The following is a 24,089-nucleotide window of genomic DNA, read 5'->3' as shown; positions in this document are numbered from 1 at the left end:
GTGGGTCCATTCCAGGAGAGCAAGCCGTCCAAACTCCAGGAACTGGCTGTCATGAAAATCTGGAAGAAACCCAACCTCCCACCCATCATGTGTTAACGAAAGACAAACTCACAACCTGCCTCAATTTTCTCTCTGCAAAAGATCCCATCCTGCTGGGGTCACTCTGGACACACTTTGGTGTCCTTCCCTTATCTAGAGCTGATTGAGCCTTCCCTGGCTTTCCTCCTTATTCGCTGTTTTGGTTTTTTTTTTTTTTTTTTTTGAGATGGGGTCTCACCTTGTCGCCCAGGCTGGAGTGCAGTGGTGCGATCTCAGCTTACTGTGACTTCTGCCTCCCAGGCTCAACTGATCCTCCCACCTCGGCCCCTGGAGTAGCTGGGACCACAGGCATGCGCCACCATGCCCAGCTAATTTTGGGGGAGGGTATTTTTGGTACAGACAGGATTTCACCATTTTGCCCAGGCTGGCTGGTATTGAACCCCTGAGGCTCTGCAAGTCACCCTATCACTTGAGTCATGTCCTCTCTGGCCTCTACGAGACTGAGTAAACCAGGAGTCCCTCTCAGGGTAAATTGCTGACAGTGGAGAGCCAGTGCTTGTCCCTCCGGTTAGCCAATGTCGCCATCTAGAGGCAATTCAAAAGTCTCTTGAAGCAAGGGGTAACGTCTATTTCTGTAATTCCTGAAATGTCTTTTTTCTTGCCCTTAGAAGTTCAGAATCCCTCTCACCCACGGTGTAGCATTGGCTGCGTCTGTAACCGTGGGGAAGCCCTCCTCCAAAGCCCAGCTGGCACGATGCCAAGGCACCAGCACAGCTGCTTCCTGTGGGTTCCAATGACCCCTCCTGTTACATTCACTCACTACACCAGATCATAAAAAATAAATCTTTTAATTGCTTTGTAATTGGCACAGATGGTATAATTCAAACTCACATTTTTTATTTAATAGACTCTGAAATATCACACTGTAGCTCTCACTGAAATAATACAGGAATCATAATCTTTAAGTTTACAAAAGTACATTCGGCAGCAGCATCATGTTTGAAAGTTACTTGTAAAATCAGACTGGGGCTTGAAAAAATAAGAGAAAAAGCCATCTGGAAAATAAAAAACAAGCCATACTGAAGCCATCTGTCATGACTATTGGAGAATGGTGTTTTTGGGTTTTTTAAAGATCTTGTTACTTTATTAAATGATCCAGAAGAGTTGCACAATTTTGGCTTGTAAATACAGCGGGGAAGCTGTAACTGTGCCTGGAAAGTGCTCCTCAGGACAAGGAACGTCAAAGTCAGGCTTTGTTGAAACCATGTGCCTGAACAGGCTTTGAAGGAATCTTTCGTTTCTTAGGAGTAATGATATTCCCTGGTTTTTGATTAAAAAAATCATCCTAAAGAGATTATAGTGGAGGAGATAATCATTAAACGCTCATCACTGTAGGTCCCAGAGGAAAAACTCAAAAAGTCCTGTCTCTTAAGGACGATGTCAGAAAGGCCCAATTCCTGCTTATGTTATCCCTTAATTTCAGGGATACCACAGACTGGCAGTGACACAAGCTCTCACTACCAAATTAATTTTTTTTTTAAGAGACAGGCTGTCTCTAAAAAAGGTGTGTGGGGGGGTATTATCTGTATATTAAAAGGTTGCTTTAAGAAATGTGACAGCATCTACGAAGAACTCCCCAAGTGATCAAAGCCTTGATGGACTATTGGGACATTTTATTTATGTTTTATTTTTTTAGGCAGGAGTACAGTGGTGCAATCATACCTCACTGCAGCCTCAAACTCCTGGGCTCAAGTGATTCTTCCACCTCAGCCACCATGCCCAGTTAATTTTTAAATTTTTTGTAGAGATGGGGTCTCCTGATGTTGCTGAGGCTGGTCTTGAACTCCTAGGCTCAGGCGATCCTTCCACCTCTGCCTCCCAAATTGCTGAGATTACAGGCATGAGTCACCGTGCCTGGCCAGCAACAATTTGTGTTTTGAGAATTAACCCGAGCCATTTCCTGAAGTTACCTGTACTGCCATTCCACAGTTGGGAGTATCTTCACATATCTATCGGCTAGGGAAGAATCTGGGGGCAGAAATCACCTTATTCCAGAGCAGCAATCTATACAATGTAGTAGGAGTTTGTAGGGAGTAGTTAACCATAAGGAATTTCCTATTAAAATGAGATGAAAAAGGGGAATCCCTCTGAATTCCACGATTAGAGGCATCAGTGACCAAATTTTAACCTGGAAAAGGCATTCATGGATCAGTTCATGCTCCTGGGCAGAATTCAATATTGGACACGATTCCTAGCTATTGATTTGGTATCTGTTCTGCAGAAATGTTTGAATTTCTCAAACTCAATCCAAAGTCACTGCTTGAAGCAAGCTTCCTATGTTAGAGACTAAGCACAGATGGTTTCCATCAACACACGTGATCATTAGTGCTCTCCACAGGTCACAGGAGAGCAGAACTGTGCTGGGACACAGGGAATATCGAAATGAAAATCTAGGTTAGTGCATAGTTAGTACTCTCAGTATTCCCTGGCTCAGTGCTCCTGTGCCACCTCCAGCGGCGCCTTCACATCTGCTGCGCACTTGTCCGGGGTGGGTTTCTTTGAGTAATCCCGCTCTCCAAAAATGATGCTTCCTATTCGGACATTTGTAGATCCTACTTCAATCTGTAGGAAAGAAGAGAAGGTATCGAGGATCAGGTTTAAAATAATAAAATGGAGCCAGTGCTGAAGCTGTGCCCCCATTCTGGCTCTCAAGAGCCGTCTATGAAGAATAATAACAGCCAAAGATGGCTTCGGGGTGATGGTTCTCCTCAGAGATTTGACCTCTGAGGGCGTATACAGGAAACAAGTTGGGTTTCTCTAGATTTCCAGTGGTTGGGGAGTGTGGCTGGCACTCAGCTAGGTGCAGGTCAAGGACATTAGACGTCCAGTGTGGGATGCAGCCGCACAGCACAGCACACCCACCTTTCCAATGTGCCACGGTCAGTAGATGAAAAAAAATCCTTATAATTATCTGATCAAATTCCATTTTACTTACCAATGCAATGTATTTTTGCACTGTTTTAAGAAATACAATTTTCCAGGAATGCAAATTTATATTTTGATTTTTGAAACTTTATCAAGTTATTTGCTATTTCAGAAAATCATGTATTTGCATTGCCAATCTAGCACACTTGTATCAGTTGATATTTACAGCTGTTGATGTACACATAAGATTGTTGGTGAATCTACACGTAAGAGTAAGCCTCGGATGGGTGTGGTGGCTCATGCCTATAATCCCATCACTTTGGGAGGCTGAGGTGGGTGGGTTACCTGAGGTCAGGAGTTCAAGAACAGCCTGGCCAGCATGGTGAAACCCCATCTCAACTAAAAATACAAAAATTAGCCGGGCATGGTGGCAGGCGCCTGCAATCCCAGCTACTTCAGAGGCTGAGGCAGGAGAATCGCTTGAACCTGGGAGGTGGAAGTTGCAGTGAGCTGAGATTGCGCCACTACACTCCAGCCTGGACAATAGAGCAAGACTCAGTTTCCAAAAAAAAAAAAAATAAAGATGAAGCCTCAGGCTGCTTCATTGTGATTTGCTGTGATACAGCCAGGCCCATGCACTTATGTAATGATATGCCTTTCCAAAAATTATAGCTTAATTTCTTATTTTCCTTTAGACTACAATTATGGAATTATGTTTATAATTTATGGAATTATATTTATAATTAATTTCTTATTTCCTTTAGATTATACTTATGGAATTATATTTTGTTTTAAAAGTTCAGATGTCAGGCTATAATTTCTATACATTTCTTTTACTTTTATTTTATTTTTTATTTTTTTTGAGACGGAGTCTCGCTCTGTCAGCCAGGCTGGAGTGCAGTGGTGCGACCTTGGCTCACTGCAATCTCCACCTCCCGGGTTCAAGCAATCCTCCTGCCTCAGCCTCCCGAGTAGCTTGGATTACAGGTGTGCGTCACCATGTCCAGCTAATTTTTGTAGTTTTAGTAGAGGGGGGGGGTTTCACCATGTTAGTCAGGCTGGTCTCGAACTCCTGACCTTGTGATCCACCCGGCTCGGCCTCCCACAGTGCATGGATTACAGGCGTGCGCCTACCTCTTTTCAAAAAAGAAAGGGCATGGGGAATGGGAGATGCTGGAATAGCTGAGACCCTGAGACTGGGTACCCTATTACCATCCCAAGGCATTTCTGAGGCTTCTATAGCAAAGATCTGCTCCTGTGTCAGCCTCTCAGACACCCTACTCCCACCCCTCGAGGCAGACAGGGCACTGGCTGAACACTTACCGCGTGCTGGAAATCCACGGACATGCCCATGCTTAGCTCAACCTGGTCAGCAGGGATGTTCAGCTTTTTACACAGCTCCTCCCGGAGGGACAGTAACAGCTGACAGAAAGAGACGACACCTATTTTACTCCTGCCTTCTCTAATGATGCCCAAAAGTGGCTGAATCTGAACTTCTCTGACAATGGTTATGTATTCCTTTTTTATTTTTTATTTATTTTTATTTTTTGAGACAGAGTCTTGCTCTGTCTCCCAGGCTGGAGTACAGTGGCGTGATCTCGGCTCACTGCAAGCTCTGCATTCCGGGTTCATGCCATTCTCCTGCCTCAGCCTCCCGAGTAGCTGGGACTACAGGCGCCTGCCAGCACGCCTGGCTAATTTTTTGTATTTTTTTTTTTTTTGCAGTAGAGATGGGGTTTCACCGTGTTGGCCAGGATGACCTCAATCTCCTGACCTCATGATCCACCCGCCTTGGCCTCACAAAGTGCTGGGATTACAGGCGTGAGCCACCGCGCCCGGCCGGTTATGTATTCCTTATGATTTCAAGGCCTGTCAAAATTGTCAGAAGTTACTGAAAGGGATTTTTGCAAACTATCCCACTTTTGAGAAAACTATTAGTCACTGGAGAGGAAGAAAGCTCATATTCTCTAAAGACTATGTTTTAGCCAAGTTCAAGTTGAGTTGAGAAAGGTTTGCAGGGCTTTGGGAACCTGTTCTTCCCTTTTCCTTCTGAGAAGAGTTCTGAAGAGGGCTAGAACACTCGACAGGCAGTGTTTGGGATTTCTCTGCAGTCCCCACTGCAGCCAGCCCTGCAAAAGCACTCCAGCCCCTGCTTCTTCAGCACATGAGCAATCTCCCCGACCCCCCAGTACCTGGAAGTCTGGATTTGGTCCTTGACTAAGATCATGCCCAAAGCTTCCTATGGTCATCAGTCCCACAAACTCCAGGCTAGGACACTTGGCATTTATGTGCTCCACGACGGCTATGGTCTCTGAAGGTGGGAGGCCATGTTTACCTTCACGAAAAGAAACGGAAAACAGGTATACTGCAAGGGTAAATGGCCAGAGGAAGGCTCCATTTTCCTCCCTTCTTTATGACAGAAGAGGTGACCCCCAACAAGAGAATCTCTTGAAAGAGCCTCAAGTCCTAAAGAGTAACTTTATACTTGGGGTTTTCTATGCTGCTCTGCTTCTGGTCAGGTTCCAGATGTCTCAAGAAGAGCTATCAGTTGGATTATCTTTCCTCCATCTCAGGATTTCAGCTGAAAACAGCTAGGAGACATGGAAAAGAAAAAACCTTGCTTTTTTGGGATACCAGGAAGATTTGCATTGCCAAAATGCCATTTGAACCTGAGAATTACTTTTCTAAATCAAGAATTTTTATAGTTTTATTAATTTAATGGAGTTGCAAAAAATTTAAAATAAAGTACATGTTAAACATTTTTGGCTATATATTTGCAAAGTTTAACTGAACTTTCTAATTAACAACTGGAGGAGATATCTGCAGCAAGCAATTATTTGTTACACAATTATAAGAGCAATTGAGGCCGGGCACGGTGGCTCACGCCTGTAATCCTAGCACTTTGGGAGGCCAAGGCGGGCAGATCACAAGGTCAGGAGATCAAGACCATCCTGGCTAACGTGGTGAAATCCCGTTTCTACTAAAAAAAAAAAAAAAAAAAAAAAAAAATTAGCCAGGTGTGGTGGTGGGTGCATGTAGTCCCAGCTACTCAGGAGGCTGAGGCAGGAGAATGGTGTGAACCCGGGAGGCGGAGCTTGCAGTGAGCCGAGATTGCACCACTGTACTCCAGCCTGGCTGACAGAGCGAGACTCTGTCTTGAAAAAAAAAAAAAAAAGGGGGGCTATTGATATTGTCTTGCTCCCATTTATTAGGTGAAGATGCCAGTAACATTTACTTCAGTCTTTAACTAGGGCATATTATAGCTAATTATCAAGAAATGATACAATAAATACCTGATCTATAGTTGATTTCGGATTTCTATTGATAATTGGGATTTAAACCCAGGCAGTCTGACTCTAGTACATTATCTAGAAAACAGATGCCTCCACTGTGTTCCTGCATACTAAGATTTGGTGAATACTGGTGCTTTGATGGTTGCAATTGAATACTTGATCTGTATACATTTATTCTTAACGAATAGCTAACAACATGTGTAGGGTTCTGGGCTAACAGTGTTGCCTGGATTATCACATTCAATCCTAACCACACCCTCTGAAGTAAGCATTATGATATCACTGCCAGAAAAGGAAACTGAGGTACAGAGAGATTGGGTAACTTATTCAAGGTTACAATACTGGAAAGCAGTGTAGCTCAAACCCAAGGTCTGTCTGATTTCAAAGTCCATGCTTCTATTCACACTATGTTACATTGTTAATCCAAGCCCCATAAAGATATTCATTGACTGGTGCTCACAGTAATTTTTTTTTTTTTGAGATGGAGTCTCATTCTGTCACCCAGGCTGGAGTGCAGTGGCGTGATCTCGGATCACTGCAATCTTCACCTCCGGGGTTCAAGGGATCCTCCTGCCCTCAGCATCCCGAGCAGCTGGGACTATGGGCACACACCACCATGCCTGGCTAATTTTCGTATGTATAGTAGAGATGAAGTTTCACCGTGTTGGCTAGGCTGGTCTCGAATTTCTGACCTTAGGTGATCCACCTGCCTCATCCTTCTCGAGTGCTGGGATTACAGGTGTTAGCCACCGCACCCGGCCCACTCATGGTCATTATCTTCCATTCTTTCTTAATGCAACATTAAGTAATTTTTTTAAGATCTAAGAGTATTTATATACTCTTAGGTCTTAAAAATTTAAAATACTCCTTGCAGGAGTGATGGTGACCTTTGGGGATTTTCAGATGAAAGTCACAATCCCAGGCCAGGTGCAGTGGCTCATGTCTTTAACTTCAGTACTTTGGGAGGCTGAGGTGGGTGGATCACCTGAGGTCAGGACTTCAAGACCAGCCTGGCCAATATGGCGAAACTCCATCTCTACTAAAAATACAAATATTAGCTGGGTGTGGTAGCGTGTGCCTGTAATCCCAGCTACTCGGGAGGCTGAGGCAGGAGAACTGCTTGAACCCAGGAGGTGGAGGTTGCAGTGAGCTGAGATCGCGCCACTGCACTCCAGCCTGAGCGACAGAGCGAGGCTCCATCTCAAAAAAAAAAAAAAAAAAAAAAAAAGCCTAGTCATGAGTTCAAGAGCAGTCTGGCCAATGTGGTGAAACCCTGTCTCTACTACAAATACAAACATTAGCCAGGTGTGGTGGCGCATGCCTGTAGTCCTAGCTACTTGGGAAGCTGAGGTGGGAGAATTGCTTCAACCTGGGAGGCAGAGGTTGCAGTAAGCTGAGATCACGCCATTGCACTCCAGCCTGGGCGACAGAGCGAGACCCCATCTCAAAAAAAAATCAGAAAAAAACAAAATGCAAAACAAAGTCACAATCTCCTTCTTGACTCCCCATCCATTCTTCTTCCTCTAAAATTAAGATATAATGAACCATGATGTAGTAAAGAATGATATACAGACTGGTTTGCATGTCATTATGCTACCTAGATCACACATAAAACAGCCTACTTAGAGGCCTGTGATCCTGTGATTTGTTTCCATAACCTTATCCATCAGACACTTGGGGCCACCCATTCTCCCTGAGCTTCAACCATCCTAAGGGAAGAAAAATCTACAATTCAGGTCTGGTCACTTACTCTCTTCTCCGCTGGTGTTAATCTGGACCATAACCTTTAACCTTTCAGGAGAACCTTTTTTCTGCCAGGAACTGTTCACTTTGTCTGCCAACTTCACAGAATCCACTGTTTCCAGCATGAAGAGATTGGGGACAGCTGTAATGAGACAGAGGCAAGGTAGTATTCCTTATTTGCTCTATTGCAGCAAGTAACATGCAACAAATCTCTGACTTGTTAGAGGAAGAAATATGCCAGGCAAAGAAAAACACAGTGAAATCTCAGTTCCTCTAAGAAGACAAATGTGACAGTTTTACTAGATACAAATTCAAATGTCAGACCATCCCTGGCTAATCAGCAAAGGTAAATAAGGGAAACACTGACATACATGATCGGGCAGCATACATATCCATATGCTTCAAGAAGCTGGTAACAGACAGATTCCTAGTAAAAGGCTTGATCTATGTCTCAGTTCAAACTGAGAAAAACAGGTCAGGATGACAGTGAAGAAAGGATAACCAGTGGAAGCCAAGATGCGTCCCCAGCATATCACCACATTCTTCAACTTTCTGGGATGAGGGTATTCTTATCCAACAAAGACATCACAATGACCCCAACACTGGCCGGGTGCAGTGGCTCACACTTGTAATCCCAGGCGGGTGGATCACCTGAGGTCAGGAGTTTGAGACCAGTCTGGCCAACATGGTGAAACCCCATCTCTACTAAAAAACTGCAGCAATCCACAGGACAGATTACCACAGTTTACATAACTATTCCTCTTGTTAATGGACGTTAGATTGTTTCTTATTTTTTATTACAAAAACAAAGCTTGGATATAGAAGTTGGTGCTACGTACAGGTATTTCAGATGGGTAGTTTGCAAATATTTTCTCCCATTCTGAGTTGTCTCTTCACTTTGTTGTTTCCTTTGCTCTGCAAGAGCTTTTTTTCTTTCTTTCTTTTTTTTTTTTTGAGACAGAGTCTTGCTGTGTTGCCCAGGCTAGAGTGCAGTAGCACAATCTTGGCTCACTGCAACCTCTGCCTCCCGGGTTCAAATGATTCTTCTGCCTCAGCCTCCCAAGTAGCTGAGATTACAGGTGCCCACCACTACACCTGGCTAATTTTTGTATTTTTAGTAGAGATGGGGTTTTGCCATGTTGGCCAGGCTGTTCTTGAACTCCTGACCTCGTGATCTGCTGGCCTTGGCCTCCCAAAGTGCTGGGATTGCAGGCGTGAGCCACTGCACCCAGCCTGCACGAGCTTTTTAACTCGATGTGATCCCATTTGTCCATTTTTGTGCTGGTTGCCTGTGCTTTTGGAGTATTTACTCAATACATCTTTGTCAAGGTCGGGCGTGATGGTTCATACCTGTAATCCCCATGCTTTGGGAGGCTGAGGAGGGCAAATCACTTGAGGCCAGGAGTTCGAGATCAGCCTGACACAGTGAAGCCCTGTCTCTACCAAAAAATACAAAAATTAGCCAATGTGGCTGGGCATTGTGGCTCACGCCTGTAATCCCAGCACTCAGGGAGGCCGAGGCGGTCGAATCACTTGAGGCCAGGAGTTTGAGATCTGTTTGGCCAACATGGTGAAACCCTGTCTCTATTAAAAATACAAAAAAAAAATTAGCCAGGCATGGTGGCACATGCCTGTAATCCCAGCTACTCGAGGCTGAGGCAGAATTCCTTGAACCTGAGAGGCAGAGGTTGCAGTAAGCCGGGATCATGCCACTGCGCTCCAGCCTGGGTGACAAAGCAAGACTAGAAAGACTAAAAAAGAAAGAAAGAAAATATACGTATATATTTGGCTTCAAGTGATCCTCCCACCTTGGCCTCCTAAAGTGTTGGGATTACTGGTGTGAGTCACTGCATCTGGCCTCAAGAAGCCTTTATGGAAATGAATTGAGCCGTGAGGTTGAACGAGTAAAATGGATCATCCAGAAAGGAAAATAGCACTAAAACAACAGTTCTGTTAGGCTTTCCTGCCCCTTCTATGCCTGCTGGCTCCTTGCCCCCTCCCTCTTCCCCTCCCTCCTCCCATCACCTTTACTTATTTCCAACATGGTCGGGTGCAGTGGCTCACACCTGTGATCCCAGCACCTTGGGAGGCTTAGGCGGGTGGATCACCTGATGTCAGGAGTTCAAGACCAGCCTGGCCAACATAGTGAAACCCCATCTCTACTAAAAACACAAAAATTAGTCAGCATGGTGGGGCGCAGCTGTAATCCTAGCTACTTGGGAAGCTGAGGCAGGAGAATTGCTTGAACCCAGGAGGTGCAGGTTGCAGTGAGCCGAGATCATGCCACTGCATTCTAGCCTGGGTGCAGAGTGAGAGCCTGTCTCAAAAAACAAAACAAAACAAAACAAATTTGTCCAGACTAATGTCTTGGAGAGTTTCCCCAATGTTTTCTTTTAGTAGTTTCAGGTCTTAGATTTAGATTTAAGTCTTTAATCCATTTTGATTTGATTTTTGTACATGGTGAAAGACAGGAGTCTAGTTTTATTCTTCTTCATATGGATATCCAGTTTTCCCAGCAGCATTTATTGAAGAGATTGTCCTTTCCCCAATGTATGTTCTTGGCACCTGTGTTAAAAATAAGTTCTCTGTAGATGTACAAATTTATTTTTGGGTTCTCTATTCTGTTTCACTGGTCTATGTGTCTGTTTTTATGCCAGTATCATACTGTTTTGGTTACTATAGCTCTGCAGTATAATTTGAAGTCAGGTAATGTGATTCCTCCAGTTCTGTTCTTTTTGCTCAGGATGGCTTTGGCTATTATGGGTCTTTTATGGTTCCATATAAATTTCAGGATTATGATTTTCTATTTCTGTGAAGAATGTCACTGGTATTCTGATAGGAACTGCACTGAATCTGCAGACTGCTTTGGGTAATGAGGTCATTTTGAGAATAGTGATTTTTTCCAATTCATAAACCTGGAATATCTTTCCATTTTTTCATGTCCTCTTCAAATTCTTGCATCAATGTTTTATAGTTTTCATTGTAGAAATCTTTCACTTCTTTGGTTAAGTTTATTCTTAGGTATTTCATTTGTAGCCACTGTAAATGGGATTACTTTCTTGATTTCTTTTTTTTTTTTTAACCTTTTTTTTTTTTTTTGAGATGGAGTCTCGCTCTGTCGCCCGGGCTGGAGTGCAGTGGCGCGATCTCGGCTCACTGCAAGCTCCACTTCCCAGGTTCACGCCATTCTCCTGCCTCAGTCTCCCGAATAGCTGGGACTACAGGCGCTTGCCACCATGCCCGGCTAATTTTTTGTATTTTTAGTAGAGACGGGATTTCACAGTGTTAGCCAGGATGGTCTCGATCTCCTGACCTCGTGATCCGCCCGCCTCGGCCTCCCAAAGTGCTGGGATTACAGGCGTGAGGCACTGTGCCCGGCTACTTTCTTGATTTCTTTTCCAGATCATTCACTGTTGGCATACAGAAATGCTACTGATTTTTGTATATTTATTTTGTATCCTGTAATGTTACTGTTCAGTTATAATAGTTTTTTGGTGGAATCTTTAGGTTTTTCCAAGACTCTACAGTTTTAGAATCTCCTGGTAAGATGAAGGAGTACTCATTTACTTACTCCCTCAAATCACTGGATCTTAGCAGTCTTTAGTGATTTTGTATTTCTCTGTTTGAGGATGAATATTTTTCATTCGATTACTGGCCTTTTGTATTTTTACCCCTTGTAAACTGCCTCAATTTTTGCCTATTTTTTTTTCCTATAGATTAAACAAAAAGATTTGTAGCTCTTTATGTATTCTGGATATTAACCTCTTCCCTCTTCAAAAATATTATTTTTCTCCCACTCTGTGCCTCCCTTTTGCTTTGACATGCAGAAAGCTTTACTTTTTGTGTGATCAAATCTGCTAGTTCTTCCTTTTGAATTTTTTATAATTATTATTATTAGATAGGGTCTCCTCTGTCACCCAGGCTGGAGTGCAGTGGCACAATCACAGCTCACTGCAGGCCTTAACCTCTCGGCTCAGGTGATCCTCCTACCTCAGCCTCCCAGGTAGCTGGGACTACAGGCACACACCACCATGCCCAGCTAATTTTTTATATTTTTAGTAGAGACAGGGTTTTGCCACGTTGCCCAGGCTGGTCTTAAACTCTTGGGCTCAAGTGATCTGCCTGCCTTGGCCTCCCGAAGTGCTAGATTTACAGGCATGAGCCACTGCACCTGGCCTAGTTGTTTTTTATGGTTTCCAGATTTTATGTCTTGCTTAGAAAAGCCCAAGAAAATAAAAGTATTTTCCTGTATTTTATCTTAATATTTTTATAGCTTTATTTTCAAGTTAGATTATTTAATCTAGGTGGAATTTACAACTCAATAATGAAAAGACAACTCAATTTAAAAAACATGCAGAGAACTGACTAGACATTTTTCCAAAGAAGACATAAAAATGGCCAATAAGCCTATGAAGAGATGCTCAACGTCATTTGTTATTAATGAAAATCAAAACTGCCAGGCGCGGTGGCTCACGCCTGTAATACCAGCACTTTGGAAGGCCAAGGCTGGTGGATCATGAGGTCAGGAGTTTGAGACCAGCCTAGCCAAGATGGTGAAACCCTGTCTCTACTAAAAATACAAAAACATTAGCTGCGCGTGGTGGTACATGCCTGTAGTCCCGGCTACTTGGGAGGCTGAAGCAGAAGACTCGCATGAATCTGGGAAGCGGAGGTTGCAGAGAGCCAAGATCGCACCACTGCCCTCCAGCCTGGGCAACAGAGTGAGACTCCGTCTCAAAAAAAGAAAAAAAAAAAAAAAAGAAAATCAAGGAGATACCATTTCACATATTTTTTGAATCCAATATATCTCCTTTGTTGACTTATTAGCTATAACTCCTTACTGTGTTATTTTATTGGTTGCTTTGGGGTTTAACTTACAACAGTCCACCTTCAAGGTGTGTTATACTACTTTACACAGTTTAAGAACTTTACACTAGTGTGCTTCTGTTTATCCCCTTCTTTCTGTTATCGGTGTCATGCATTTTGCTTTTACATAGTTATAAATCCCATAACACAGTATTTTGTTTATATAACATGTAATAAGATAACAGAGACCCAGCCTTCAGGTAGGATTTATCCTAGGAATGCAGGGTTGGTTTAACATTTGAAAATCAATAGGCTGGGGCACGGTGGCTTACGCCTGTAATCCTAGCACTTTGGGAGGCTGAGGCCAGCAGATCACAAGGTCAGGAGTTCGCGACCAGCCTGGCCAATATGGTGAAACCCTGTCTCTACTAAAAATGTAAAACATTAGCCAGGTGTGGTGGCACGTGCCTGTAATCCTAGCTACTTGGGAGGCTGAGGCAGGAGAATCGCTTGAACTCGGGAGGTGGAGTTTGCAGTGAGCCGAGATCACGCCACTGTACTCCAGCCTGGGTGACAGAGTGAGACTCCATCTCAAAAAAAAAAGAATATCAATAAATGTGATTCAACATGTTAACAAACTAAAAAACCGTATGATCACTTTGATACATTAAATGCAACTGACAAAATTCAACATCTATTCTTGACAAAATCTCTCAGCAAACTAAAATTAGAAGGGAAATTCCTCCTTATGTGCCCACTCTCAGCACTTCTATTCATAAAGAAGTAAATAGGGAAATATACAAAGAAGTAAACTGTCTTTACTCATAGATGACATGATTATTTATGTGGAAAATTCAATGGAATCTACAGAAAAGCAACTAGAACATAAGTAATTTTAGCAAGGTTACAGGATACAAGATCAACATACAAAAATCAAGTATATTTCTACATACAGGTAGAGTATCCCTTATGTGAAATGCTTGGGACCAGAAATGTTTCAGTTTCAGATTTAGGATTTCTATGAGTAAACTGTCTTTACTCATAGATGACATGATTATTTATGTGGAAAATTCAATGGAATCTACAGAAAAGCAACTAGAACATAAGTAATTTTAGCAAGGTTACAGGATACAAGATCAACATACAAAAATCAAGTATATTTCTACATACAGGTAGAGTATCCCTTATGTGAAATGCTTGGGACCAGAAATGTTTCAGTTTCAGATTTAGGATTTTTTCAGACTTTGAAATATTTGCATATACTTAACAAGTTTAGCATCTCTAATCTGAAAAATCTGAAATCCAAAATCTTTTTTTTTTTTTTTTGAGACAGGGTCTCACTCTGTCATCCAGGTTGGTGTGCAGTGGTGCAATCATGGCTCACTGCAGCCTCGACCTCCCAGGCTCAAACAATCCTTCCACCTCAGCCTCCTATTTGGGACTACAGGTTCGAGCCATCATATCTGACTAATTTTATTATTTTTTGTAGAGATGGGGTTTTGACATGTTGCTCAGGCTGGTCTTCAACTCCTGGGCTCCAATGATCCTCCTGCCTTGGCCTCCTAAAGTGCTGGGCTTACAGGCATGAGGAACTGCATCTGGCCCAATGAACTTTTCTTTTCTTTTTTGTTTTTGTTTTGAGACAAGGTATCATTCTGTTGCCCAGGGCTGGAGTGCAGTGGTGAGATCTTGGCTCATTGCAGCCTCAACCTCCTGGGCTCAAGCGAGCCTGCCACCTTGGCCTTCCAAGTAGCTGGGACCACAGGTGCGTGCCAGCACACCCAGCTAATTTTTTGGTATTATTTGTAGAGACAGGGTCTTGCTATGTTGCCCAGGCTGGTCTCTAACTCTTGGGCTCAAAAGATCTGCTTGCCTCAGCCTCCCAAAGTGCTGGGATTACAGGCATGAACCATCATGCTTGGCTCCAATGAGCATTTCTTTTTTTTTTTTTTTTTTTTTGAGACGGAGTCTCGCTGTGTCGCCCAGGCTGGAGTGCAGTGGCTGGATCTCAGCTCACTGCAAGCTCTGCCTCCCGGGTTTTTACGCCATTCTCCTGCCTCAGCCTCCCGAGTAGCCGGGACTACAGGCGTCCGCCACCTCGCCCGGCTAGTTTTTTGTATTTTTTAGTAGAGACGGGGTTTCACCGTGTTAGCCAGGATGGTCTCGAACTCCTGACCTCGTGATCCGCCCGTCTCGGCCTCCCAAAGTGCTGGGATTACAGGCTTGAGCCACCGCGCCCGGCCGAGCATTTCTTTTAAGTGTCATGTCAGTGCTTAAAAGTTTCAGACTTTGGAGCATTTTGATTTTCAGAAATTTGAAATTAGGATGCTTATAACCTGTACTAGCAACTATCAGAAGTTGAAATAGAAAAATACATTTACAATAGCATAAAAAATATACACACTTCGGAATAAATCTGAGAAAAGATGTGGAAAATCTATGCAATGAAAACTATAAAATATTACTGAGAGAAATTAAAGATATAAATAAGTACTAAGGTATACCTTGTTAATGTGTTAAGAGAGTCAATTTTTTTAGTGTGTCAAAATGTTCCCCAGTTGATCTAAGATCCAATACGATCCAGCAGGCTTTTCTTTTTTTCTTGTAGAAATTGAAAAGCTGGTTTATATGGAAATGTAGAAGACCCACAATAGCTAAAATAACTTTGAAAAAGAACAAAGTTGGAGGTTAACAGTACCTAATTTCGATAATTATTTTAAAGCTCCAGTAAATCAAAGTAGCAAGCTACTGGTATAAAGGTAGACAAATAGATCACTCATTAACAGAGGAGATCAACATCAACAGACAGTCCAGAAATACATCAAAGGATATCTGATTTTTGACAAAAATGCAAAGGCAATGCTATGGAAAAAGGATAGCCTTTCTAACAAACAGTTCTGGAACAACTGGATATTCATGTGCAAAAAAATGAACTTGGATCCATATGTTGTACCATATACAAAAATTAACTCAAAATGGATCATGAACCCTAATAAGACCTAAGACTATAAAGCTGCCAGGAGAAAACATAGGAGAAAATCTTTGTGACTTTAAGATAGGCAAAGATTTCTTAGACATGATGGCAAAAGCACATTCTTTAAAAAAAAAAACAAAAACAAAAACAACTGATAAATTGGGCTATTCCAATTAAAAACTTTCACTTTTCAAAAGACAAGCCATAGACTGAGGAAAAATATGTGCAAAGCACCTATCTGATAAAGAACTCATATCATATCTGATAAAGATGGGCCGGGTGCGGTAGCTCACGCCTGTAATCCCAGCACCTTGGGAGGCCGAGGTGGGTGGATCATGAGGTCAGGAGACTGAGACCACCCTGGCTAACACGGTGAAACCCCATCTGTACTAAAAATACAAAAAATTAGCCGGGTGTGAATTGTAAATTGAATATGTAAAGAACTCCCTTGTCTCAACAGTAAGAAAATAATCCAATTAGAAAATGGGTAAAATACTTTTAATAGATACTTCACCAAAGAAGATATACAGATGGCAAACATGAAAAGTTCAACATTACTAGGCATTAGGGAAATGCAAGGACACTACTATATACCTATTAGAATGGCTAAAATTGGGCCGGATGCAGTGGCTCACACCTGTAATCCCAGCACTTTGGGAGGCTGAGGCAGGCAGATTGTCTGAGCTCAGGAGTTCAACACCAGCCTGGGCAACACGGTGAAACCCCATCTCTACTAAAATACAAAAAAAATTAGCCGAGTGTGGTGGTGTGTGCCTGTAATCCCAGCTACTTGGGAGGCTGAGGCAGGAGAATCACTTGAACCTGGGAGGCGGAGGTTGCAGTGAACCAAGATTGCACCATTGCACTATAGCTTGGGCGACAGAGTGAGACTCCATCTCAAAAAAAAAAAAAAAAAAAATAGAATGGCTACAATTTTAAAAGACTGACCACACTAAGTGTTGACAAGGATGTGGAGGAACTTGAACACTACGAGTAGAAATGTAAAATGGCACAATCACTTTGGAAAAGTTTGGTAGTTTCTTAAAAAATTAAGCATATATAATGGGTACACAGTTTCAGTTTTGCAAGATGAAAAGAATTCTGTGGATAGATGGTGGTGATGGTCACACAACAACGTGACTACAAAATGCCACTGAACTGTATGCTTAAAATCATCAAGACGGGGCGGGCACGGTGGCTCATGCCTGTAATCCCAGCACTTTGGGAGGCTGAGGCGGGTGGATCACAAGGTCAGGAGATTGAGACCACCCCGGCTAACACGGTGAAACGCTGTCTCTACTAAAAATACAAAAAATTAGCTGGGCGTGGTGGTGGGCACCTGTAGTCCCAGCTACTCGGGAGGCTGAGGCAGAAGAAAGGCGTGAAACCGGGAGGCGGAGCTTGCAGTGAGCCGAGATCGCGCCACTGCACTCCAGCCTGGGTGACACAGCGAGACTCTGTCTCAATAAATAAATAAATAAATAAATAAAAATTAAAAAAAAACTCAAGACAGTAAATTTTATGTTTGTTATTGTAGTTATAAAAAGTTAAACACTTAACTTGTGACTCAGCCATTCTATTCCTATGTATTTATTCCAAGAAAAAGAGAAATATGTCCATACAAAGACCTGTACACAAATATTCATGGCAACTTATTTGCAACAGTCAAAAATGAGAAGCAATCCAAACGTTCATCAACAGGTGAATGGATAAACAAATTGTGATATATTTATACAATGGAATACTACTGAATGATAAAAAGAAATGAACCTTTGATAAAGGTATGAACATGATGAATCTCTACACTGAATGAAAAAAGTCAGACAAAAAGAGTTATATACTTCACGATTCCCTTTGGATAAAACTCTAAAAAATGTAAACTAATATACATTAACAGTGACAGAACGCAGGTAAGTGGTTCTTGAGGAAGAGAAGTGGGACGGGTAAGAGAGGGATTACCAAGGGACAGGAGGGAACTTTTGGGGGTGATAGATATACTCACTGTTTGTCGTGATGGTTTCACAGGTGCAAACATACATCACAACTTGTTGAATTCTATACTTTAAATATGTGCAATTTATTGTAAGTCAATTACCCCCAATAAAACTGTTACAAAATAAATACAGGTTATTTAAATTTTGATACCTTCAGGGAAATCAGTTCAGTTACTAAAGATCTCCATGTCTTTCTTAATTTTATTTTACTATGATTCTTGTTTTTTTTTTGAGACGGAGTCTTGCTCTGTCACCTAGTTTGGAGCACAGTGGCGTGATCTCAGATCACTGCAACCTCTGCCTCTTGGGTTCATGCAATTCTCCTGCCTCAGCCTCCTGAGTAGCTGGGACTACAGGCATGCGCCACCACGCCCTGCTACTTTTTGCATTTTTAATAGAGTTGAGGTTTCACCATGTTGGCCAGGCTGGTCTTGAACTCCTGACCTCAGGTGATCCGCCCACCTCGGCCTCCCAAGGTGCTGGGATTATAAGCGTGAGCCACTGTGCCTGGCATACTTTACTATAATTCTTTTTTTTTTTTTTTTTTGAGACGGAGTCTCGCTCTGCCGCCCAGGTTGGAGTACAGTGGCCGGATCTCAGCTCACCGCAAGCTCCGCCTCCCAGGTTTATGCCATTCTCCTGCCTCAGTCTCCCGAGTAGCTGGGACTACAGGCGCCCGCCACCTCGCCCGGCTAGTTTTTTGTATTTTTAGTAGAGACGGGGTTTCACCGTGTTAGCCAGGATGGTCTCGATCTCCTGACCTCGTGATCCGCCCGTCTCGGCCTCCCAAAGTGCTGGGATTACAGGCTTGAGCCACCGCGCCCGGCCTTTACTATAATTCTTAATTTTACTTTACTATATTTACTTTACTGTATTGTATTTTATTTGCTGTAGCCTTTTATTTAAAGGAAAAAGAACAGAAACGTCTCTTTTGCTAGTTAAAAAAATTTATGGGCTACGATTCTTTGTAATTTTTCAGAAAGACCACCAAATAATAATAAACATGACGTTGGGTAGGTTTCCAAGTATATATAACCCAGACAATTGTGAATTCATTCTGTTCTTGGCATGATGTTTTCTCTTTTTATTAATAACTCAGATTTTCGGCCGGGCGTGGTGGCTCACGCCTGTAATCCCCAGCACTTTGGGAGGCTGAGATGGGCGGATCACGAGGTCAGGAGATCGAGACCATCCTGGCTAACACGGTGAAACCCCGTCTCTATGAAAAATAGAAAAAAAAATTAGCCGGGCACGGTGGCGGGCGCCTGTAGTCCCAGCTACATGGGAGGCTGAGGCAGGAGAATGGCATCAACCCGGGAGGCAGAGCCTGCAGTGACTGGAGATCACGCCACTGCACTCCAGCCTGGGCGACAGAGTGAGACTCTGTCTCAAAAAAAAAAAAAAACCAAAAACCAAAAAACTCAGATTTTCCTAAAGAAATTCCAAAAACAAATGGTGAATTGGGGCTATTCTAAAAGTTGCTTTCTCTTCCACAAAGGGTAGTATAAGCAATACAATGACAGAGCAATTTTGTCTTCATATTTAGTTTTATCTTACCCATCAGTTTATTGACATTTTGTTTCTGTAGATGGCCAATGAAGTGCCATTTGATCTCAGGACACAAAGACAGAATCTGAGGAGAAAAAGGTAACCATGTGTAACTCAGATTTTACAGAGGCCTTGCAGGCTCAAATGCCTCGTGCACTCCCTGTCACCTTTCACATTCACTCTCTGTTCCTTAAATGTAATAAACTAACAATCTTCACCCGGCCTCCTAATGAGGTAAAAGGATAGAGAAAAATCTAAGGCTTCTGTTTTGTCTTCCTTCCTTGTTCCCATCAATTCCCTCCACCTTTCAGATATCGCCCATCAGGGATGAACTGATTTAAGCTTCCAAATCTTGAAAAGATCCAAGATTACAGCAAGCTCCTGAAACCACCATTTCCAAACAGCCACCAAGGAGAAAACGATAGTCTGAACAAAGAGAAAAATCTAGCTGAGAATTACTTGGGGCTCAAGGTGAAAGTTGACATTTCTATCCCTGGCCCAATCTAAAGTCAGCCATCCTAAAATTGCCATACAACTCAAACACCAAGATGGGTCTAATTTTCAACTAACGAGCCAAGATTTAGATATAAATTAAAGAATTCAGCTATCTACTTACTTTAGGATTTGATGCTTTTTCTAGCAGTTCCTGAACCTAAAAGGTCAAAACAGAACAAGTCAGAAGCCTGGCAATCATGATGCTTCCAAAGGGCTTCAGGAAAGGGCTCTTACGTAGTTCTCGCCGAAAGTGCGCTGCCCATGTCCATAGGCCTCGATCACCATGTCTGCAGGTTTGGTTTTGCTGACTGCCACTAGCCGGGGCTGGATGGCTGGAAGATCCTGCCAAGAGGGAAAGAGCCATATGAGTGAATGTTTGGGAACAGTATCCCAATGAATCCCATAGGACAGATCCTGTAGGATAGATGGGCATTGATCTCAATTTGGCATTAGGCAAGATCTATTTTTTCAACACTGTAGGCAGATCAATATCAAATAGTGGTGATCAAATGTTTTTTAGGGGCATGGCATCTCAATCTAATATGTTAGCGATGTCAATATATACCAGAAGAAATTTCTCTCTCAGGAGAGCTGGGCAAGTTAAAGCAGTATTTCCTATAAGCGTGGTCTTTGATCAACTGCATCGGCATCACCTGGGTGAGAATTTCCTTTTTTTTTTTCTTTGAGACAGAGTTTCGCTCTTGTTGCCCAGGCTGGAGGAAAATGGTGCCATCTCAGCTCACTGCAACCTCTGCCTCCAGGGTTCAAGCGATTATCCTGCCTCAGCGTCCTGAGTAGCTGGGATTACAGGCATGCAACACCACGCCTGACTAATTTTGTATTTTTAGTAAAGACAGGGTTGCTCCATGTTGGTCAGGCTGGTCTGGAACTCCCAACCTCAGGTGATCTGCCTGCCTTGGCCTCCTGAAGTGCTGGGATTACAGCGGTGAGCTACCGCGCCCAGCGGAGAATTTCCTTTTTAACAATCTCTCCAGATGACTCTAAGACATACTAATGTTGGAGGCTTAAGAATCACTTCATTAATAGAAGGCTGCACTCTGAGTAAAAGAGAGGTCACTTCTGGCTTCTGAAACCCAAACATTAGCAGTTCTGGGGACTCATTCTGGTCCTGGTGTATCATTACACAATAATAACACTGCCCCATTTACTCTAAAAGTGGCCCACTTAGGTAACTAAGTAATTGATTGTTCAATCTGTGAATTAAGAACCGGTGGCACAGCCAGGTGAGCCACACACCTGTAATCCCTGTACTTTGGGAGGCTGAGGTGGGTGGATCACCTGAAGTTAGGAGTTCGAGGCCAGTCTGGCCAAAATGGTGAAACCCCATCTCTATTAAAATACAAAAACTTGGCCGGGCACGGTGGCTCAAGCCTGTAATCCCAGCACTTTGGGAGGCCGAGACGGGCGGATCACGAGGTCAGGAGATCGAGAGACGATCCCGGCTAACACGGTGAAACCCCGTCTCTACTAAAAAATACAAAAAAATAGCCGGGCGAGGTGGCGGGCGCCTGTAGTCCCAGCTACTCGGGAGGCTGAGGCAGGAGAATGGCGTAAACCCGGGAGGCGGAGCTTGCAGTGAGCTGAGATCCGGCCACTGCACTCCAGCCTGGGTGACAGAGCAAGACTCCGTCTCAAAAAAAAAAAAAAAATACAAAAACTTAGCTAGGTGTGGTGCCGGGCATCTGTAATCCGAGCTATCTGGGAAGCTGAGGCAGGAGAATCGCTAGAACCCGGGAGGCGGAGGTTGCAGTGAGCTAAGGTTGCACCACTGCACTCCAGCCTGGGTGACAGTGAGACTCCGTCTCAAAATAAAACAAAAAACAAAACAAAACAAAACAAAACAACAACAACAACAACAAAAAAAAAAAAAAACAAGAAAGAAAAGAAAAGAACCAGTGGCAGAACTAACACTGTGACATAAAAAATTCTGGATTCAGGATTAGATCTACGTGACATCCTCTCATGAACACTACACAAAGAGTAGGGGTTCTACGCGTTTTGCTGCCACCCAATCCACATAGAAACAGTAAGAGAAGAGATTCATTTATCCTTGCACGATTCAGTCTTCTTGTATCCATCACCCCCTGAAGTTTTCACAGAATCACAGTGTTTGTTCTCAAGGACATGAAGGAGTCAGATCAATTAGAAAAATGTCTCCTTTTCCTTCCTTCCACAGGGATGCGTAATTAGCCTCTTCTGAGTCCAAGTCGTGACTACTGGGATTATGCTGATGATTGACGTTTTCCAGAGAGTTACCCGAACAGGCAGCCCATCTGCCTGAGAGTTCTCCTGAGAGAACCTCCAGGGTGATGTTTATTAGGGGAAGCCCTAGATTTTTCTTGGAGAATCACAGAGAATCACAGAATAGTAACATCTGAAGAGAGCTCAGAGCTTTCAGAGCTGAGGGCCGGAGTAGTTACCTGACTTTTCAAGGTAAGGTCTAAGGAACAGTGAAGGAAAGACTATAATACAGGTCTTGTCTTCAGCTAGCATAAATGCTCGATCAGAGAAACCCGTGAACTCTTTGTTAAAGGTCAGTCTCATTCCACCACCATTCAGCTTAAACTTGCACTGAGGTGGGCAGATTGTGATTCTTGGTCTAATCAAAGTCCAAGAGGAGGTAAAATATATACAAACAAAAGACGAAATCTGCCCTTAACCAGCTTGGGATTGGACTGCCCCCTCCTGCCCCCAAAACAAGTGCCGCTCTGGTGCCAGCGAAGTCCGGCCAGTCCACCCTCACCTCGGCCTCCGGGCGGCACTGGCATTTCTTGGGCACTTAGCAGGTGAGACGCTGCCACACACGCGATCTCGGGCGTGTCTGGCCTCCGCGGGGTGCTCTTGTACCCCCGTCTCCCCTAACGGTCCGTGGGCACAGGCCTGGCCCCCCTCGCATCCGCCAAGGCTGTCGACCCCGAAACGACGCGGTGCCCAAGTGGCCACGATACCTGGACAATAAGGCATTTTCCCGAGGTAGCGGTACCCCCTGCTCCAACGAAGCCAATCTCCAGAAAACCTAAGAGACTCTGGGTAAGGAGGCTGGGAAAACCGTTCGCTAGCCTTTCCGTGGCCCTAGGCGGCCGACCGGACCCGCCTCTCCCGGAGACCCCTCTGCGTCACCGTGACGACCCATTCCCACGCAGGTGTCCCTCTTCTCAAGGCGGCCGCCCACCGTCCCCACGCAGCCTCCTTCCTCACCCACGGCCGCCGCGCCACCGCCTGCTGCACGCGCTCGTTCACCGCCCGCAATGCACATCCGACTCCCAGCTCAGCAGACATGCTGCCAGCTCTCCACATCCCCCGGGAAACGACGCCGAGCCCCAGGCCCCTGGCAGCCCTTGGCACACACCATCTTCCGGTTCCGCCCAGCTCGCGCCGTGTAAACCAATCATTGCGCACCATCGAGTCGTCTCACCCAATCAACACCCATGCAGCGTAGCGGCCCGCCCCCAGGCGGCGGCCATCTTGAGGAGGTCACTCCCGAACCTGGAAATGGGAGCCTGGGGGCCGAGGTTTTGCGTGCCTGATTCCAAGGGCCGCTCGCCGTGTGCTCTCCTCTTTCCTGCCCCTCAGCTGCTGCCGTCCCCCCACCTCCAAGGGACTTTTGTGAGGCAAAAACGCATCCTATACTCGGGGGGTCCTGTTCCCTTTCAAAACGCCTTGCCAGGCTTGCCCGTTCCCGGCTTTCTGGGCGCGAGGACACCAGGATTAGAAGCCACTGGGGCGGGAGCCAGGGCTTTTCTCTGTCAGATGATGCTTGCGAGGAACCCCTAAGCGACACGAAAGGAAACTCTTCTTTCTTCTTTTCCCTAAAGACACGGCGTGATTCAAACGTATCGTTATTTTTGTCATCCTTCAGACCAGTGCTGTCCAAGAGAAATAGAACGCGATCCACCTGTGTAATTTGGAGGTTTCTCATAGGCACATAAGTTTAGAAATTTTAATGATATACTTTATTTAACCCAATATATCCAAAGTAAGATTTCAACATGCAATCAATAGATAAACTAAATGCAATATTTTGATTCTTTTGAAAATCGTACGTGTTTCTGAAACCCGGTGTAGTGTTGACTTGCATGTGCCTTAATTCGGACCATCCCTATTTCAAGAGGTTAGCGGCCACCTGCGGCCAGTGCTGCCTCATCAGGGGACACAGGCAGCATGATTATTACTATTATTATTATTATTGAGACAGTCTCGCTCTGTCACCTAGGCTGGAGTGCGGTGGCCCGATCTGGGCTTAGTGCAACC

At 44.0% G+C, this 24,089-nt stretch overlaps 1 protein-coding gene across 5 annotated transcripts; it reads right to left on the bottom strand.

Moving 5' to 3' along the window:
* Positions 1-868: 868 nt before the first annotated feature.
* Positions 869-23,424, bottom strand: PLPBP (pyridoxal phosphate binding protein). 5 transcript variants are annotated; one of them, XR_012416357.1, is made up of 9 exons: positions 23,037-23,424; positions 20,052-20,159; positions 19,939-19,974; positions 19,332-19,407; positions 15,311-15,469; positions 8,008-8,142; positions 5,157-5,299; positions 4,288-4,386; positions 869-2,661 (listed from the first exon to the last, which is right to left on the bottom strand). XR_012416357.1 is itself a non-coding variant. In XM_005563055.5 (8 exons), exons 1-8 carry the CDS (start codon positions 23,238-23,240, stop codon positions 2,530-2,532), a joined length of 933 nt encoding a protein of 310 aa, XP_005563112.3. In that variant the 5' UTR covers positions 23,241-23,424; the 3' UTR covers positions 869-2,529. The 5 variants fall into 5 exon arrangements, 4 of the variants coding, with proteins under 4 accessions (XP_005563112.3, XP_045254082.2, XP_045254081.2 ...); XM_005563055.5 differs by lacking the exon at positions 15,311-15,469; XM_045398147.3 differs by lacking the exon at positions 15,311-15,469 and having other exon boundaries at positions 22,787-23,150.
* Positions 23,425-24,089: the final 665 nt, after the last annotated feature.

This window comes from Macaca fascicularis, chromosome 8 (genome assembly GCF_037993035.2).
Source record: "Macaca fascicularis isolate 582-1 chromosome 8, T2T-MFA8v1.1".
NCBI classification, from domain to species: Eukaryota; Metazoa; Chordata; class Mammalia; order Primates; family Cercopithecidae; genus Macaca; species Macaca fascicularis.
The sequence above is the reverse complement of the archived record's forward strand: the minus strand, read 5'-3'. Positions and strand labels throughout refer to the sequence as shown.

Bases quoted from the DNA above. Each gene is read 5' to 3' on its own strand.
- PLPBP (XM_005563055.5), bottom strand. From the start codon at position 23,240: ATGGTGCGCAATGATTGGTTTACACGGCGCGAGCTGGGCGGAACCGGA. The intron at 20,160-23,036 runs GTGAGGAAGGAG...CCCTCTTGGCAG, and splicing joins CGGTGGCGCGGCGGCCGTGG to GATCTTCCAGCCATCCAGCC. The intron at 5,300-8,007 runs GTAAGTGACCAG...CTTTTCGTGAAG, and splicing joins TAACACCAGCGGAGAAGAGA to GTAAACATGGCCTCCCACCT.